Here is a 17,207-nt window from a genome sequence, read left to right as displayed (position 1 = left end):
TGAAATGACGTTGCGAAGTGGCGGTTGGCGGAACCTCGACCAATTGACCCGGCCTTTTCCGGAAGCTTCCAGCACCGGTTCCGTCGGGGTCAACGGAGTGCGAAACCCTAACCCTGCCGGCTTTAGGAGTTGTCCCCAAAATCCGACTGACTCGTTGATTCACGCAATCCCGCCGACCATGTCGGGGTCCCGTGATCCCAAAGAATGGAACGTTGAGGCTCAGGGAGGCGTTTTATGTTTTGCCCACCTGTGTACTATAACTATTGCTACTGTGTCCGTCTTTGCTTCCTTTCCCGTCCCATGTTTACTTCTTTTGGGTGACAAAGTCCAGTTTCTTGTCCCGGTGAAGCGGAAGAAAAACAGACCGAAACTGTCGCGGGTTGGAAGGAGCACGGACCATTTGTGGAACAATTCTGGAAGTTCCTTCCTGCTGCAGGTCCGTGCCCTGGTCCGGGGAAACCATGCCTGGTGTGACATGATTCGCGAAGGTTGTGACAGCTGTCGGTTTTCGAATAAATTGCAATTCCATGTCACCAGGGACTGGGAAACCACCGGCCTCGCCGATGAAAAGGTGAACGGAATGGACATCCTTCACCGTGGAGCTGACAACTTGGCTACTCAACAGGTTTCTCGATCTTACCGACGTACCAACTGAAGGACACTTGGAGAATGGGACAGTCCGCCCGGTTCTGGACCGCCGTCTCGCGGCGTCATCTGCGGAATGCAATGTCATGACGATCACCCCGCCATTGTACACGATTCCGCTCCAGCTGAGCGAAAGAGAAGGGGACCAGCCACTCACCTCGGTCCCGCCCGGAACCTCATGTTTGGATTTTTCTAGATTCCTAGCCGCTCAAATCCCCTTCAACCTTGAAGCGTCTCTCGAAACGCATGCTCAAGTGCTGTGGACCATTCCAACGTTTCATTGCCCCGCAATTGATGCGAGCTCTGCCGTTCTGAAAGCCGAGCTCTGGCGCCCCCGAAATTTATTACCGCTCCGTGCGCTCCTCTGCCAAAAAGGGGACCTGGGAGTCCCTGCACCGCTCGCTCCATCATGACATCGCCATGACTGAAACGGACTGGACAGCCATGCTTTGACAACACCTGCATCTCCGCACCTAGAATACCGGGAGAGCCTCCTCTGTCTAACCCTTGACATTACAAGCCTTGGTTGCATTGCGTCTCTAGCTTTGAAGCGTTTCCAGGGGCACCCGCACACGGACAACACAACAGCAACAACAAACTCCCCCAGCCCAAACCCCCAAGCAAGCTTCAGCGAACGGCATCTCTCGACGACCGATCGATTTGTTTACCCGTGCTGTTTTTTTCTTCCGACTGCACGCACCCAGACAGGCAAGCAGACACACGGCAGACGCATGCTCCCGTCCGGAAATACACCCACGCACCCGGACCTTCTGCAAGCTTGCGCATTGGATGGGCCTACACACATACACCCATCTCCCACCTGCAGCTTACCCAACATCGCCGTCCGCCCACCATGCTCCCTTGCGTACCTCTTTCGTAGTTGGCGTCTGCTGAAGAGCTGAAGATCCGTACCACCACAAACCCGAAAATCAACGCGAGGTGCAGCAACGACCAGTAGCACCCACCGAGCTAAGCTGTTAGTTACTGCAGGGCCTCGCAGCAAGGCCACGCCCCACGTCCCGTCTACGGGTCTCCTAGAAAGACACCTTGGAGAGAACCTGTCAGCGGCTTAGCACGAGCGGCGCGACTACCACTGTCGATTACCTGAGCACTGACTCAGACGAACCACTACTCCTACCGCTCTCTTCACTCCCGTTCTTCCCGCGCTGACAATTCGGCGCCGGCACGCCGACAATTCAATAATTGCAACTTCCAGCTGGCAGCTGGGAGCTGTGAGGGAGGCCCGGTCCCCGCCCGCCTTGCTGAAACACCACCAGCAATTGCCACGAACCATTCCTCCCACGCTAGCATTACCCCACATCTTGTTAGTCTGTCGCGCTCAGCTGCTGCAAATCCCCCCCCCCCCTTGCAAGCGCGTGTCTGAACGTTTCAACTCGTCCCACCATGTAAGCAAACGACCCCGGGAAAAGGAGGTGTGGTAGCGCGCGAGGAAGAACTCGAGGGAACAGAGCATGAAGTGCTGATCGAATCTCTAACAGAACGCCATCTAGCTCGAACGTTTTCGCTCCGCGATCTTATTGCCTTTCCGTCCGCTTACTGTCGGCCAAACGCCAGCGCCAGACACTGCTTTGTTCTCGGGACCCGGCAGACACTAGGGCAGAGCAAATCCGCAAAACACACCGGCGCGCGAGCCTGAGTGCGACCACAATCTCAAGGAGCTGAGGACAATCAACAGTGGGAGCGTGTCTTTCAATTCCACGATACCTACTCGAATCTGGGCTCTTCGGTGCTGTCTGCGACAGGTGTATCTCTCCCCACATAGCCCCGACTTGGAGTCGATTGCTCCCCCTCGCGAACCCCCACCTGCCCCGCGACTACGCACACGACGATCGTTCGGAGCTGGGGGAAGGGCGCATAATCATAAACGGGTTCCTGGTATTCGTTTTGCGGGGAAGCCGCGGGCTGAGCGGCCATAGCATGAGAGAACTTGCGCCTAATTGCAACTGAGCCGGTTCCTCGCAATCTTCCGGACGGCCCAAACGCCAGGCGTCATCCGACACGACCCAGCTTGCTATACGGTATTAAGGTAACTGGGACGTTCCAGGCGCAGTTTCGTCCGCCCCAACCGCCCGCCTCTCCGGACCCGGGAGGCTCATCCTCCCGGCCGCATCCACGAGTCCACGAGACAGCTAGTTAGCTACCTAGTCAGTCAGTCAACCATGCGACGCAGTCGCACCCCCCCGGCCGCCTCGCCCTTTCGCGCCCTGGCCCATCACCAAGCCCAGTATGGCGCCAGCGGAACCCAGAACGGCCAGCAGGCGCGTGACTCAGTCTCGTCCGTCCTGCGCTCGTTCAATGTCGAGACCAACCCAGCCCGCCCGATACGCCCTTCGCCCCTGACCGCCTCGACCATCCCGGACATGCCTTTGGACCTAGTCGACCGCATCCGATCCTTTCCACTCTTCATGTCCGCCCCCGACGACTTTCTAGCCGCCATTGGCAAGCACTTGCGACCTCAGATCCACGCTGCCCACGACCATATCCTGATGGAAGGAGATGACGCCAAAGCGATGTACTGGGTTGTGCGGGGCGTGGTAGCCGTCACCTCCCGTGACGGAGAGGCCGTCTACGCCGAGCTCAACCCCGGTGCGTTCTTTGGGGAAATCGGCGTGCTCATGGACATGCCTAGAACTGCCACGATCATTGCGCGGACTAAGTGTCTGCTGGTGGTGCTCAAAAAGGAGGACTTGCAGGCCGAGCTTCCGAAATACCCCGAAATGGAGCAGGCAATCCGTCAAGAAGCCCAAGAGAGATTAGCGATCCTGAAGAAGAAAAGACAGGAGGGAAGTCAACCGGTCAAGCTACCCGATACGAGTTCTGCTAGCCTTGCGCGCGAGCCCATCCCCGGAGAGGTCAGCACGGGGGAAGTGGGCGTCATTAAGGAGGGCACCGTCGTGAACACGAAGAAACGCAAATCTCCAAGTCCAGGGGTTGTCGAGGATTCCGCCATTAGTGGGAGTGCCCTTGGTAGTGGCTATGTCAATGTGCGAACCACACTCCGAGAGTTACCCCTGTTTGCGACATTACCAGGCGACATCCTCCATTTCCTCGGCCTCAACGCACAGCCAAAGTCGTACCCACCGTTTACGGATATTGTCCGCCAGGGCGCTCCAGGCAATGACATATTCTTCATTGTTCGTGGCGAGGCCGAGGTCGTACAAGAGCCCGTGAGCCCCACTTTGAGGCGGACTACGAAAACTACATATGCGCGGCCCAGGTTAAAACAAGGGCAGTACTTTGGTGAGGTTGCCAGCCTCGGTCTCTCTCAGTGGAGAACAGCCACGGTACGCGCCGTGTCAGACGTCGAGTGCCTCATCATTCCTGGCGATGTTCTTGACGAGCTGTGGCAGAGATGCCCGCCAGGAGTGAAGTCCCAGGTTGAGGAAACGGCCCGGGAACGTTTTCACCCCGAGACGGAAGATGTCGAGATGGAGGATGCGCCGGTAAATGGAGAAGCCGAACCACAACCGCAGATCGAAAAGCCCATTCCGGGCGTCACATTCTCCATACCTACACAACCTGTCTCCCCACCAACGGAAGAGGAAGACACGCGCCGTCCCTCGGATCCGGACCCTTTCCTAAGCGTGGATATGGAGAACCTACGGAATAGGCGGCGCAACTCCCTAGCCCCCCCAACTCCTCAGACGGATTGCAGCGTGATCGTGGGCGGTATCAAGGTACCTCCCGTCACTCCAGCTCCCCCGCTTCTGTCTCCGATCTCGTTGGATGACTCGCCACTTCCCAAAAGGGCCCGCATTTTCCCTCAATCAGAAAAGGGGAAGAGCATCGCCAGGTTCCCCGACAGGGTTTGGATCGAGGTATTCAAACATATGGACCTGGTGGAGATGATTCGACTGAGGGGCGTCTGCAAGAGCTGGCAGCACATGCTATCAACTAGCCCAGAGTTGTGTCGGCGCGTTGACCTCGGCCAACTAAACCGCAAAGTCAACGACTGGTCCGTGGCTAACATCATCGCCCCGTTCCTTGGCACTCGCCCAGTCGAGCTTGATATCAGCAATTGTTTCCATATCACTGACCAGGGCTTCCAGACTCTCTGGAGGTCCTGCGGGAAAAATGTCAAGATCTGGCGTATGCGCAGCGTCTGGGACGTATCGGCATCCCAGATCCTCGAGATGAGCGAATGTGCCAAGGGCCTAGAGGAAGTAGACTGGAGCAATTGTCGCAAAGTCGGTGACAACCTCCTAGCGCGAGTCGTTGGCTGGGTTGTGCCAAACCCACCACCTTCTCGTGAGAACGGCCCCGCGAATAACGGAGCCAACAACAAAAACGTTGTCATCGCCCCCTCGGGCAAAACCCGTCGCGCCCAGCAGCAGCAGCAGCAACAGCAGCAGCAGCAACTAGCCCGCTCACCACCGCCAAACCCACCCCCTTCGCACCCACCTCCCCCTCCCCCAGGCACCATCATCGGTTGCCCCCGTCTCCGCCGGCTGAACCTTTCCTACTGCAAACACATCACCGACCGCTCCATGGCCCACCTCGCCGCGCACGCGGCGTCCCGTCTCCAATCCCTCAGCCTAACCCGCTGCACCTCCATCACCGACGCCGGGTTCCAAGCCTGGGCGCCCTACCGCTTCACACGTTTAACACATCTCTGCCTGGCGGATTGCACCTATCTGTCGGATAACAGTGTCGTGGCGTTGGTGGGTGCTGCCAAGAGTTTGACACATCTGGATTTGAGCTTTTGCTGCGCGCTATCGGACACCGCGACGGAGGTGGTGGCCCTGGGGCTGCCGCTGCTGCGGGAGCTGAGGATGGCTTTTTGCGGGAGCGCTGTGAGTGACGCGAGCCTGGGGTGTGTGGCGCTGCATCTGAACGAGTTAAGAGGACTCAGTGTCAGGGGGTGTGTGAGGGTGACGGGAAATGGGGTTGAGAATGTGTTGGAAGGGTGTGCGAGGCTCGAGTGGGTGGATGTGAGCCAGTGTAAAAATTTGGGAGGCTGGCTTGTCGGAGGCGGCGTGGGGCGATGGGGATTTGATGAGAGGAAGACGGAGGAAGGGGCATGGGCGATCGCTGCTGCTGGGGGTAGTAACACTTCGGGTTCCAACTCGTCCAGCTCGGCCGCTGCTGCGGCGGTCAAGAATGCGCTCCTCCATGTCCAGGGAGGGAAGATTGGCGCTGGCGGGGTCGGGGGCGGACTGCAAAAGTCCTCTTCTTCTCTAGGGCCCGGCATCGGCAACATCAACCACCCCCCAGCTAGTATGATGAAGCCCCTCGGGCCTGGTCCCGTCATGCGGCCGGTGGTGCCGCCCCGAGGAGCTCGGAAACGGAGGGTGAGGAAACCAATCCGGTTTGTGGTGGAGAAGGGCCCCGGTGGGTTACGTTGATGGGGAATTGGTTCACGTACAGACGATGATGCAGGACATTTATTGATGTCTATTTATGCCGACGTTGATGTTGATGGCCACATATTAGCAAATTCTTTTCTGGGATACCAGGATGGGCAAACATACACGGATAGATTGTTTCCACTGAAAATCCTGGATGGGCGGTGCATAGGACGGTTTTAAATTGGGGAATGATCACGTTGCATATTGTCATGGATTCTATGTTTAAATGACCATGGAGATACCACCGGCTGGGATGGAGCGAGGGTAGGGAGAGGGGTTTGGTTTGGTGTCATGGTCCGCTGTCAACAGGCTGGGTGAAGGAGGAAAGGAACACGTGGGGAAAGGATGGCTGATACCTGGTAGTCTGAGGGTCCAAGTGGTTGGATTTAGAATGGAATCATTCGTGACAAATAAAGGAATTGTGGTAGAAAACTGTTTCCATTGTGCTTTGGCTTTCTGAAGGAGCCAGCGGTCGGTAAGGAAACAAGTTTGAAAGGTTTAAAAAAGAAAAGTAATAAGGGGCGGAAACAACAAAACAAAAATACATAAATTAAGTCCGCCCTGTAAATGGTATGGAACATAGGTACCCCCATCTGAGCTGTGGATAACATCAGAGTGATAAAATTCCCTTGAACATATTGCCAACGAATGTTCATAGCACTTAGAGGTGTTCCGGGCGTGTATTAGTGGTTCTGCTGTTTGTTCTCTAACAAATGGAATCATGGTAACACACGACCTCGCTTAACTTCTTCACTTCTCGAACGTTGCAAGTCCCTACTAAGGTGTTGTATTCCAGTAGAAGCGAAACACAACTCATGACCGAATTCAGCACTACAAATTAAGGCCGCTACTTTGCTGTCGTTAAATAATTATGTCAACCGGCGTTTACCAGCGTGCTAGATGACTGTTATCGCTCCCTGGGAGTGCTGACATGGCGACGTACAAAGCGCCTGGGTTTGAGAATTCGAAATAATCCGGCCCGGCTGGCGCAATTGGCTAGCGCACAAGACTTCTAATCCTTCTTTGTAGAAGTGCATCTTGAGGCTGTGGGTTCGAGTCCCACGTCGGGTGCGCCTTTTTTAAAGTTTTTTGGGCCCAAACATTCCTGCGTTCGAGTCATTGGCAGCGGCAAAAACTTCTGGATTTGCTGTGAACGGGATTGGGGTCTTCTTCGCCTCCCGGATTCCGGCGACAAGGATGCCGGGGTCTTGGAGTGTTGCATCACAGGTGGGGGTCGACAAGGGTCGTCGTTGCACTTTTCGCCGAGCCTTGCACACCAGTGCACATCTTGAGAAAGTTTTTCCACGCCGTTCACCAAAAACCGTCAGTATTTCGTGTGTATCGTGCGTTGTTCAACCGAGTCCTTGTCTTTGCTCTCTCTTATTCGTTTCTGTCTCCTAGGTATATCGGAAACACAGAGCCTTTTCTTCTGGTCGGTGTTGACTATGCCGAAGCACCTCCTCGAACCACTTCGGCCAGTGCGCCGTTCTGCGGCCAGTGCCAGTGCGCCCTTCTGAGCCCCAAGATCACTATAGTTGGATCCACTCGGTTGGAAAACTGACCTAATAATTACAGTACTTACACCTCCTGCTCATATCCTTTCCGTCCTCGACGCGGACCATGCTTTGAGCCCTTGGGGTTAAGTGTTAATACCTCAAGTCCTCCTTGTCTCTGACCCCCAGCTCCATTTTACACTAGTGCTTCTCATATGTGGTGACGAGAACCCTAGCATCGGCTAGGCAATACTTGAGTGCGCCATGCTCCCTCTCTTCGAGAATGGGTACCATCAACACTTTCGACGATAAATTCATGCTTGCATTTCTACCTGTAAGAGCCGCGAGACTAGGTCACTACTCACTCCTTCAGTAGTTATAAGCCAGAGGATCTCATGCCCTCCGTGCCCTTTCAAGCCGAGTGGTATCAGACTCTGTAAATTTGGGTTCTGACACTGTGTGGTATGCAGTTGTCGTTTGTCTTGCTGTTCACTCATGGCCGTTGGTTCCCATAATTAATTAATGCAATGCAGTAGGTCTCAATCCCAGAGAAATAATTCTGGTTCCTTTCTTGAATGCTTCAGTTCAAGTTCAGCTTAGCTGAGTACAGATTTTATTCCTCCTCTACTCCCCACAACGCTGCAGTTTCTTGGATTAATTACGGCTATATTTCCGGGCTGTAGTTTCGCTACAATTTCCTATGCTTCCAAAGGAGTTCCTCTTCCCCTCCGCAAAGCCGCCTCGCCCTCATACTCAAATCTTATCCTGCGAACCAAACATGTTTCTTCGCCGGTGTAGCCTATGCTACAGCCAAGAGATATCACCTCGTAGCTCTCCTGGCAAAGATCAATGTGGAGGCATTGGAGGCCGCGGCTAGTAGGGCTCGCAACGGCACGCCCTGCAGTATCTCATCTCTTGGAAAAGATGTTGCACCAGACGCCCAGGTTGACCGTATTATGAGCCGGTGTGGTGGTCAGAATTGCCACCTTGAGATTGAGTTCAACGACGGTGTCATTTGGCTTGCGCGGATTCGCCTGGATGATCCTCTGCTGCCACCACCTGAGGTCCAGGCTAGGATATTTTTGAGTGAAGTTGCAACACTTCAATTCTTGGCCGACACTAAGGTGCCTGTACCGCGGGTGTATGCGTACGAGCCGAGTTCGCCGGACAACGCCGTGGGGGTTTCCTATATTTTTATGGAGAAGCTATCCGGTAAGCCGCTGGACTGGAGCGATGCTACTGAACATCAACGAACACGGGTCATGGAGCAACTCGCAGATCTGTATCTCGAGCTCGAACAACACCCGATCCCTCTGACCGGCTCTCTTGTTCCGTCTTCCAACTCGGCAATCACCAACAAGGGAAGTACCCAAGTGGGACCTTTTGCCCAAGCGCCCTGCTTCGTCACCCCAGATCGAGCGCTGGGACCGTTCGATACACTTACAGAGGCATACACAGCCCTGGTGAGGCAACAGCAATACATGCTCGCCACGCGTGAGGTTAGCGGCTTGCCGGTAGACAACTATCTCGCTTTTCTCTGGCGCTTCAAGACCTTGCCCGAACTTGTGGCTGAGTCGGCGTCTCAAACTGGGCCGTTCTACCTCAGACATTACGATGACAAAGGAGATCATATTCTGGTCGATGACGAGTACAACATTACCGGAGTGATCGATTGGGAGTTTGCATCTGCGGAGGCTAAAGAACTCGCGTTTAGTTCGCCTTGTATGATGTGGCTGGTTGGAGAGTTCTATGATGGAAGCAACGAACTTTCTGACGAAGAAACCAAGTTTGCTGCTATATTTGAACGGCGTGGGCGGGCTGATATGGCAGAGCTGATCCGCCGGAGCCGCAAATGGCAACGGTGCTTGTTTTTCATGGGGGGCGGCATACCTCAAGACATGGTCGATTTCGAGCCCCTTTTCCAGGGGTTACGAAAGTGCTTCTTGGGGAAGGAGGACGGAGCAAACATTCCTTTATACCAGGAGTGGAAACAGAGTGCGCTGGCTGGATTTGCTAAAGGCGACAAACTGCTTCAGGATTGGATGAGAGCCGAGCGGGCAAGCGCGCGCAAGACCGAAGCTACTTGAAAATGATCTTGGATTTGTGGTTGGCGTCTCTTGTTGATTGGGAGGTACCGAAGATTATTCCAAATAGGTAGTGTACAATGCAACCCGGAATGTAGGAATGCTCCGACTTCGATGGCCTGGAAAATCATGGTAGGCCTTGTTCGGCGGGCCCAACCGCTGCGGGGCATTGGTGTTGAGCAAAATGTCAATTTGCATGGCGCTATACCTAATTCGGAACAATGCCGTTTCGGGGGTTCTCCGCCAGACAAGGCCGCCAACGGAGGGGCAAGCGAAACAAACTATGACACAGACTTGACTTAGGCCGAAAGAATACCAACACATGGCCACAGCTCCAGTTGTCAGGGTGGGCGTTGCCGCGATTGTGCAAGATGCGCAGGGACGCATGGTCACTGGCACTCGCAAGGGCTCGCACGGCCACGGTACGGCCCCAAGGCGATGGCCAGAACCTCAACACAGAAGAACATGCACTGACCAACATCAAGGACAGTGGCAGTTCCCCGGCGGCCATCTCGAAGTTGGCGAGAGCTACTTTTCGTGCGCCGAGCGTGAAACACTTGAAGAGACGGGGCTCGTTGTGAAGGCGGAGAAGTTCCTAGCCTTGACCAACGATGTCTTTAGTGCGACGAAGCACTACATTACCATCTTTGTGTTATGTCGCAGGGCTGATGAGGCTCAAGAACCGGAGGTATATCCACTTCGCTGGCCCAATTTTCCCTCACAAGGCTGTATCGACTAATCAGGAGTCATGACACATGAATAGGTTCTAGAGCCTGAGAAGTGCGAGAGCTGGAAATGGCGGTCCTGGGCTGACGTCAAGGTTGCCATTGCGGGGGGCGACGAGACACCCCAAGTTTTTCTGCCCATTGTCAATCTGCTCAAGGATCACCCTGAGATCGAAACGCTGGTCGGGGATAGCCGTTAACCGCTTGCCGTTTGCATGGAGTGGGTGATGAGAAGCCGTTGGAAGAGTGATTTCCTTAAGCAAGATGGGCAACTTCTGGGGGTACCCCGTTTACGGGATATATTAGAAATGAGCAATGGAGCGAAAAGTCCAAAGTAATTATGGCGAGCTTTCCTCGGCCGAGCCACGGGAGGTCCGACGGGCATGGAAAAGCACAGATGATCGCGTGGACGCAAAGGATGCAGGTGCGTGACTGTTTCCTGCAGTTTCTTCCAGGGTGTCTACCCGAGGCCGTCAGATCCGGGCGTTCGTTATCCCCACCATCCAGTTGAGGTTGCCGGAAGGAACTGGCGGGAATAAGAACCAGGGACAAGTCGCCAAAAATCGCCCCAAAGCGGCAGCTTGTCGGCGGGCTTCACGACAGGCTCCTGCGGGGGCTTTGTTTAGAGCAGGGGCCTCGGTGTGGCATTGGCCAGTGCCGTGTGACCCCACCATGGAATGTTTTCCGTTTCCCGCCCCTGCTGGGTGAGGGAATCATTTATCTCCGAATCATCATCGATCCCGGAGACTAGAAGATTTGGTACCTCGTCGATTCATTCTCGCCGCCCCATCGAAGACGCTGTACATACCGGTTGCTGGCAGCCTGCGGTGCCCCCCGAACGCCCTGTATTGAATAATACGTACGAATTGATCCGCTTCTAGATTCCACCCCCAGTCTTTCGAGACCCGCCGTCTGAGACCTCAGGCCCCTCGAGTCCGGCCTGAACCGGACTTGAACCGATACCTCCGTTCTTGTCGTCCACTTCGTGCGCCGTTTTTACCGGCCGTCCATATAATAAAACGAAAGCCGGCTACACAGTGTCTACGGTTATGGATGGGGACGCAAACTCCGACACCCGACCGGTCGGCGACAGCCCGCGGTCGACTGATCACTCTGCAGTCGCCGGCGCTGGGGACACATACGATCCACAACAGATCATTGCGCTCGCCCGCCACCCTCCACCCGGCGCCTCTGTTTACCCCCCTTCGGCTACCCCATCCCCTGCTCTCAACCCGCGCAGCTGCGTAACATGTCGGAGGAGAAAGGTACGGTCTTCCCCTCTAACCCCGTAATCCTACGTCCGACGGGTTGGCTAACCACCGGCAGGTCCGTTGTGACAAGCACATGCCATGCTCCAATTGTCGCCGCGCCCTAATACCGTGTATCTTCCCTGCCCCGGGCCGCGCGCCACGCCGACCACGTCCCAAGGATCCCAATGCCCCAACGAAGCAGCCGTCGAGCGAGCGCGAGATCGAGTTGATGAAGCGCCTGCGGAAGTTGGAGGGCATTGTCGAGGAGCTCAGCGGCCAGATCGAGGTGGAATCGGTTCGCCATCCGTACAGCCCAGATCATGGCTCTGACGCTGGTGGGCTTGCATATCTCAAGGAGGATCACCACAATATCATGGCCCGCATGGGCGCGGGGCCAAATGCCCCGAGCAGCAGCAGCTCCGCTCACGACTCACCGGGCGCGTCTGGCCCGAAGCTGCAGCTTAGGCCGACATCCGGCTCCTTGTCAGATACGGACTCGCTAGGCAAGCCGTCACCCGATGTGCATAAGCAGTTTGGCCGGTTGGTATTGAACGAGAGGGGTGTCACGCGATACGTCAGTAGCTCGCTGTGGTCATCCATTAATGATGAGGTAAGCCTCATGTCCATTTGTTAAAGCCGAGATTTGTTGTTGTAGCTCTGACAATGGTTTAGCTCGACGAGCTCCGGAAGGAGTCCCAGGACCTCAGTGACGACGAGTCCATTGTGTCAGATGTCGCGGGCAGCCCTGACTCCGCGGAGCACGAGAGAATGCGACTGGAACACCAATCTTTCGTTGTCGGATACCGGTCGGCTGACGTCGATCTTAAGAAACTGCACCCCATGCCTTCCCAGATCCCATTTATCTGGCAGGTGTATCAGGAAAATGTCGATCCCATTCTTAAAGTCGTCCACGTGCCGTCAATGAGCAAGATCATTAAAGACATTCGACATAATCTTGATAATCTCAACCCATCTACCGAGGCCTTGATGTTTTCGATTTATTATGCCGCTATCACCTCGCTGGACGAGGAAGAGGTACGATATCATGCATGGGAGGGATGGAGCCACATGCTGACTCGTCGCAGGTACAATTAAATTTTGGAACCCAGAAGAAGACCCTGGTCCAAAAGTATCGTTTCGCTGTCGAACAGGCCTTGGCGAAGGCCGAGTTTCTCACCAAGCCTGATTTCACTATTGTTCAAGCTCTCATGCTCTTCCTCGTCCTCGTCCGTCGGCACGATGACACCCGTTTTGCCTGGAGCCTTACCGGATTGCTGATTCGCCTCAGCCAAGCCCTGGGCCTTCATCGAGACGGGTCCCATTTTCCGAACTTAAAACCCTTCCAGATCGAAATGCGCCGCCGTCTGTTTTGGGCCGTGTGCGTCCTCGACCTCCGCTCCGCCGAAGACCAAGGAACCGAGCTCACGATCGGATCCGGAACTTTCGACACTCAAATCCCGCTTAACATTAATGACGCCGATATCTCGCCCGAAAGCACGAGCCTTCCCAAGGCAAGAGAAGGCACCACGGACATGACGTTTTCGCTGATTCGTTATGAAATTTGCTCCTTGTCACGGCGCTTGCACACAGTATCAGCCGAGATCGCCCCACCATCGGCAGCCGAAGCCGACAAAACACTCGAGGAACGTGAGGCACTCTTGTCCGAGGTCTCAAACAAAGTGGAGAATTCGCTCCTTAGAGATAGTTCCAACCCTATGTACTGGGTCGCGTCCATCGTCACACGCATCATCGTCGCCAAGATGACCCTCGTTATTTATCAGCCTGTCCTGTTTCCGGGGCCGGACGACGACCAGCTCTCTGATGCAGTGCGGGCCCGCCTTCTTAACGCTGCCCTCGACGTGTTCGAGTACAGCCACGTCCTCAACACAGACCCACGGTGCAAACAATGGCGCTGGCTGTTCCAGACATGGAGCCATTGGCATGCGCTAGCGTACACGTTAATCGAAGTCTCTCATCGACCCTGGAGCCCCAAGTCCGAACGAGCTTGGGGCGCATTGAATCTGACATACCAGTCGCCAAACCCGGCTGAACTCGAGAAGCTGGCTAGCCACCATGCCGTGTGGATGCCGCTGCGGAAGTTGTACATCAAGGTGAAGAAGCATCGCGAGGCTGAGATTGTGCGGTTGCAAACCGACCCCGAAGCAGCTCAAGAGCTGGACTTCAAGGACCAGCCTATTTCTCCGCCCCACGGTTTTGGTACTATTCCCAGTTCAAGGAAGGGCGCTGTTGCCCTAGATCGCTGGCGGAAGCTTGTTAATATCTCTGCCCCACAACAACAACAACAACAACCGCAAGAACAACCTCAACCATCGTCATTCCCGCGCCAGCTGCCACGGAGCCAAACCATGCCACAGGCCTCGATGAGCTTCATACCGGAAGCCGCTTCAGAATTTGCCAAACCGGAAATCATGGAGTTCATCGACGACGCTATGGCGGATCCGTCTTCTATCCCAACCGATTTCGCACCTCTTTGGGCGTCGGCGGATCCCACAGACCTAGCCCGTGCTGCATTCCTCCCGTACCAACCGACCGATGATCCCACCCAAACTGGTGGTACGTCCGCGGGAACTTTTGATATTAATTTGTCATCAATTCCCACCCTACAGCAACTTGGGAGGACCTCCACGTCGATGAGCATGCCTCTCAATCTTACACAATCCCAACAGCAGCAACAGCAAGAAGGCTCACAACAACCCACACCACACGGCCTACCCCAGCAAAGTTCTCTGAACTCTAACGGTACGGATGAGAACCTCCCCACGTGGCTCTGGCCCGCGAACGGCACACCCGATATCATGCAGATGCCCACCATGGGCAACGGCGAGGATATGGATACGAACATGGATGAAGGGTTTGACTGGCAAACGTGGCAAGAGAGCTTAGGAAGGTACGAGGTTGAGACGAATGGTGGACGAGCGGGTAATACTTGGGGTGCTGGATTTTAGGTTAACACGACGAGACGAGACGAGAAGCGAGTTGAAGTGTTGAAGTGATTGGGTTAATAAGGGCATTGTGTGTGTACATGGTACAATGATGGGTTGGTATTTGGCATGGTTGCGTAACGAAAAGGCATTACAGGTTGATGCCACTGTGTTATAGGAATTGGCGATGGTTCTGCACTTTCTTCGGAGATACCCTGCGTATTAGTAGAGTTTATATCTTACATTGGCTAACTACTACAACGAAAGCGCCTCTAATCATCTACATGGTCTTGCTACAACAATCGTGCTCCTGTCTTGAGCTGTTCTTCCGATCATTCGGATCGCCGTCCCTTGAGCCTCGCCTGTAAAATCCCAACAAATAGGGCAACACGCCCAAACTCCTGAATCACCTTCCTACAGTATTTCACCAGAGATCGCTCCTGTATCTCGGTGTATGGCAATAACCCATGTAGGCCCACAAAAAAGAAAGAAAACGAAAAAAAAAAAAAAAACGCCTTTCCGTTGCCACCTGTTGTCTTGTCCTCCTCCTAGGCTGCTGGCCAAATATCCCCTGCTTGGTGCGAGTGGGCTGTGGGACTCGACTCTAGCCCACTGACAATCATATACGACAGCCTAAGAGTCTGTATGTTGAACCGAGAAATGCATGAGCCGGGCCTCCCCCCGGGAGTGATCAGTTGTTGGAATCTTGGGGCGCCTCAGCATCATGCGCCTCCACTTCCTTCTCCTCCGTCATCGTAGTCTTTCCTTGTTCCTTCCGAGCCCGCTGTGCCGCCGCTGCGGCCGCCTCCTCAGCCTCCATTTCCTCAAGTACCCTTTGTTCGAGGTCCAACTTTTGTTTAAACGCCCGGTGAAGAGACTCCTGCTCCGGGTTCTTGCGCGCCCATCTCTCTCGCTTCATTTCCTCACGCCTCTTCTCCCTGGCCCGCGCTTCTTGCCTCCAGGCATCCAGCACCTTCTTCTCGGCTTTCTCCTCCTCTACTTGCCACCTCACTTTCTTATCCTTGTTTTCCTTTTTCTTCTTGCCCTCCGCTCCCTTGCCCGGTTCGGACGCAGACGCCGACCCCACCTGCGTGTTGTTCATCGCCGCAGCTCGGGCTTCTGCCTCCGCCTTAGCTTGAGCTTCCGCCTCAGCCGCCTGCTGCCGCTGTTGCTGCTGCTGGTACTGCTGCTGCCGTGCCTGGTTCTGGGCCTGCATATCAGCCTTCCAGAACTTCTTCTCCGACATGGCAGTGTTGAGGGACTGTTGGGCCCAGGTACGTTGGTCGCGCACCACAGACATGTCCCGATCGAGGCGGGTGATCCGCTTTTGGAGATTGTGTGCGGTGGTGTTGTGCTTGACTAGCTGGGTTTCAAGGGCGTGTTTGTCTTTCTGGTATTTCTCGATGCAGTCGTTGAGAGTCTTGAAGTCGGCTTCAGAGAGGGGTGTGTTGCGGTAGGTGGTATCAGTGACCGTTGCCGTGGTTGTGGTTTCGTTATCATCTGGGGGAGAGGGAGCGGACCTTGGGGAGGAAGCCTCTTCTTGGGTAGAGTCGACCTTGTATTTGTTCAGGATGGCCTCCATGTCCCGCTTGATGGCGATCTTGACGTTTGCGAGGTCATTCTCGGTCTTCTCGATGTCTTGCTCCGCGGTGATCTGCTGCATGGATAGGATGGAATAATTGGCATAAAGGCCGTTGAGTATACCGTCGAGCTCGAAAACACGTCGGGTGTAGAGGTCGATTGTTGCGTTACAGTGTGTGATGGGGTCGGGAATAGTGTCATTCGGGACGGGCCCAGCGCAAGGGGCGGAAGTTTCCGAAGAGTGACGAGGGAAGCCATAAGGGTTCCTTGTAGAATGTCCCGCCGTGGCATGCCGATGCGAAACCGATGGGTAGTACTTGGCGTCGTATTTCCGTCGGTTGGAGCTGTTCGCAAGGGTCGAGTACGCATCGCTGAGCTAGATGATCGAGTGTATCAGTGAATAATGCTCGGTGTTCACGCAAATGTCTGCGTTTTTTTTTCCTCGCGGGGGCGACTTACCAGCTGAAATTCGGACGTCGCGTCTGGCTTGTCCGGATTCTTGTCGGGGTGCTTCAATTTGGCCAGGCGCCGGTAGCTCGATTTGATGAGAGCCTCATCGGCGGTCGGCGGGATTTCGAGGATGGCATAATAGTCGCGGTGGACATAGTGAGTGGCGGCAGGAGCGTCCATTACAAATAAAATTGTACGTCCACTGCCGGTGGATAAAAATTCTCGGCTTCGGTTCTATCGCGGTTGGGTAGATGCCGAATCAATAACGCGAGATTTGAGTTTGAAAAAGGATGGTTTGGTTTGAAGAAGGGAAGGAGGGAGGTAAGGCAGTAAGTGGAAGCAGGTGCGAGTTGAAGAGGGTGTGAAGGGATGAAATGGATCCAGGTAAATGGCCTGTTTAAATAGACAGGAAGTTTTGGCCGCGCGGCAACGTCGAGTGTGCCGGAACATGGCGACTGTTCGTAGAAGACCGTCCGTCATTGAGCACTGATCAACCATTCCCTACATACACCGCGGTGACTCGACGATGGTACAAGAAAATTCCGATTTAGCAACGCCAAAATGGATGCCCTGTGTTGCCACCTATCACCCTCATCTCTTCATATCAGCTCTGCGTACATCGGATCACTCTTTCATCTTGTCCAAATTCGATTTTACGGTATTTGTTG

At 54.8% G+C, this 17,207-nt stretch overlaps 5 protein-coding genes and 1 non-coding gene across 6 annotated transcripts; 5 read left to right on the top strand and 1 right to left on the bottom strand.

Annotated features, from left to right (window-relative positions):
• Positions 1-2,825: 2,825 nt before the first annotated feature.
• Positions 2,826-6,011, top strand: C8A04DRAFT_36994 (uncharacterized protein; the record flags this gene model as incomplete). Its single annotated transcript, XM_062783727.1, has 3 exons — positions 2,826-5,459; positions 5,559-5,759; positions 5,895-6,011. 3 exons carry the CDS (start codon positions 2,826-2,828, stop codon positions 6,009-6,011), a joined length of 2,952 nt encoding a protein of 983 aa, XP_062637323.1.
• Positions 6,012-6,991: 980 nt separating this feature from the next.
• C8A04DRAFT_t67 lies at positions 6,992-7,085 on the top strand. The gene has a single exon. It is a non-coding gene; the product is annotated as a tRNA-Arg (tRNA).
• A 1,204-nt stretch (positions 7,086-8,289) lies between these two features.
• Positions 8,290-9,594, top strand: C8A04DRAFT_11924 (uncharacterized protein; the record flags this gene model as incomplete). The annotated part of the gene is made up of 1 exon (XM_062777147.1): positions 8,290-9,594. A coding segment is annotated over one exon (1,305 nt), but the record flags the coding sequence as incomplete, so codon positions are not given.
• Positions 9,595-9,913: 319 nt separating this feature from the next.
• Positions 9,914-10,516, top strand: C8A04DRAFT_36992 (Nudix hydrolase 1; the record flags this gene model as incomplete). Its single annotated transcript, XM_062783726.1, has 3 exons — positions 9,914-10,013; positions 10,077-10,279; positions 10,355-10,516. 3 exons carry the CDS (start codon positions 9,914-9,916, stop codon positions 10,514-10,516), a joined length of 465 nt encoding a protein of 154 aa, XP_062637321.1.
• An 849-nt stretch (positions 10,517-11,365) lies between these two features.
• On the top strand, positions 11,366-14,532 carry C8A04DRAFT_36991 (fungal-specific transcription factor domain-containing protein; the record flags this gene model as incomplete). Its single annotated transcript, XM_062783725.1, has 4 exons — positions 11,366-11,581; positions 11,643-12,176; positions 12,239-12,601; positions 12,652-14,532. The coding sequence occupies 4 exons, from the start codon at positions 11,366-11,368 to the stop codon at positions 14,530-14,532; spliced, it is 2,994 nt and encodes a 997-aa protein (XP_062637320.1).
• Positions 14,533-15,199: 667 nt separating this feature from the next.
• Positions 15,200-16,719, bottom strand: C8A04DRAFT_28291 (DnaJ domain-containing protein; the record flags this gene model as incomplete). Its single annotated transcript, XM_062780592.1, has 2 exons — positions 15,200-16,465; positions 16,549-16,719. The coding sequence occupies 2 exons, from the start codon at positions 16,717-16,719 to the stop codon at positions 15,200-15,202; spliced, it is 1,437 nt and encodes a 478-aa protein (XP_062637319.1).
• Between the last annotated feature and the right edge of the window lie 488 nt (positions 16,720-17,207).

Source organism: Dichotomopilus funicola, assembly GCF_033296635.1.
Source record: "Dichotomopilus funicola strain CBS 141.50 unplaced genomic scaffold C8A04scaffold_28, whole genome shotgun sequence".
Lineage (NCBI taxonomy): Eukaryota > Fungi > Ascomycota > Sordariomycetes > Sordariales > Chaetomiaceae > Dichotomopilus > Dichotomopilus funicola.
The sequence above is the reverse complement of the archived record's forward strand: the minus strand, read 5'-3'. Positions and strand labels throughout refer to the sequence as shown.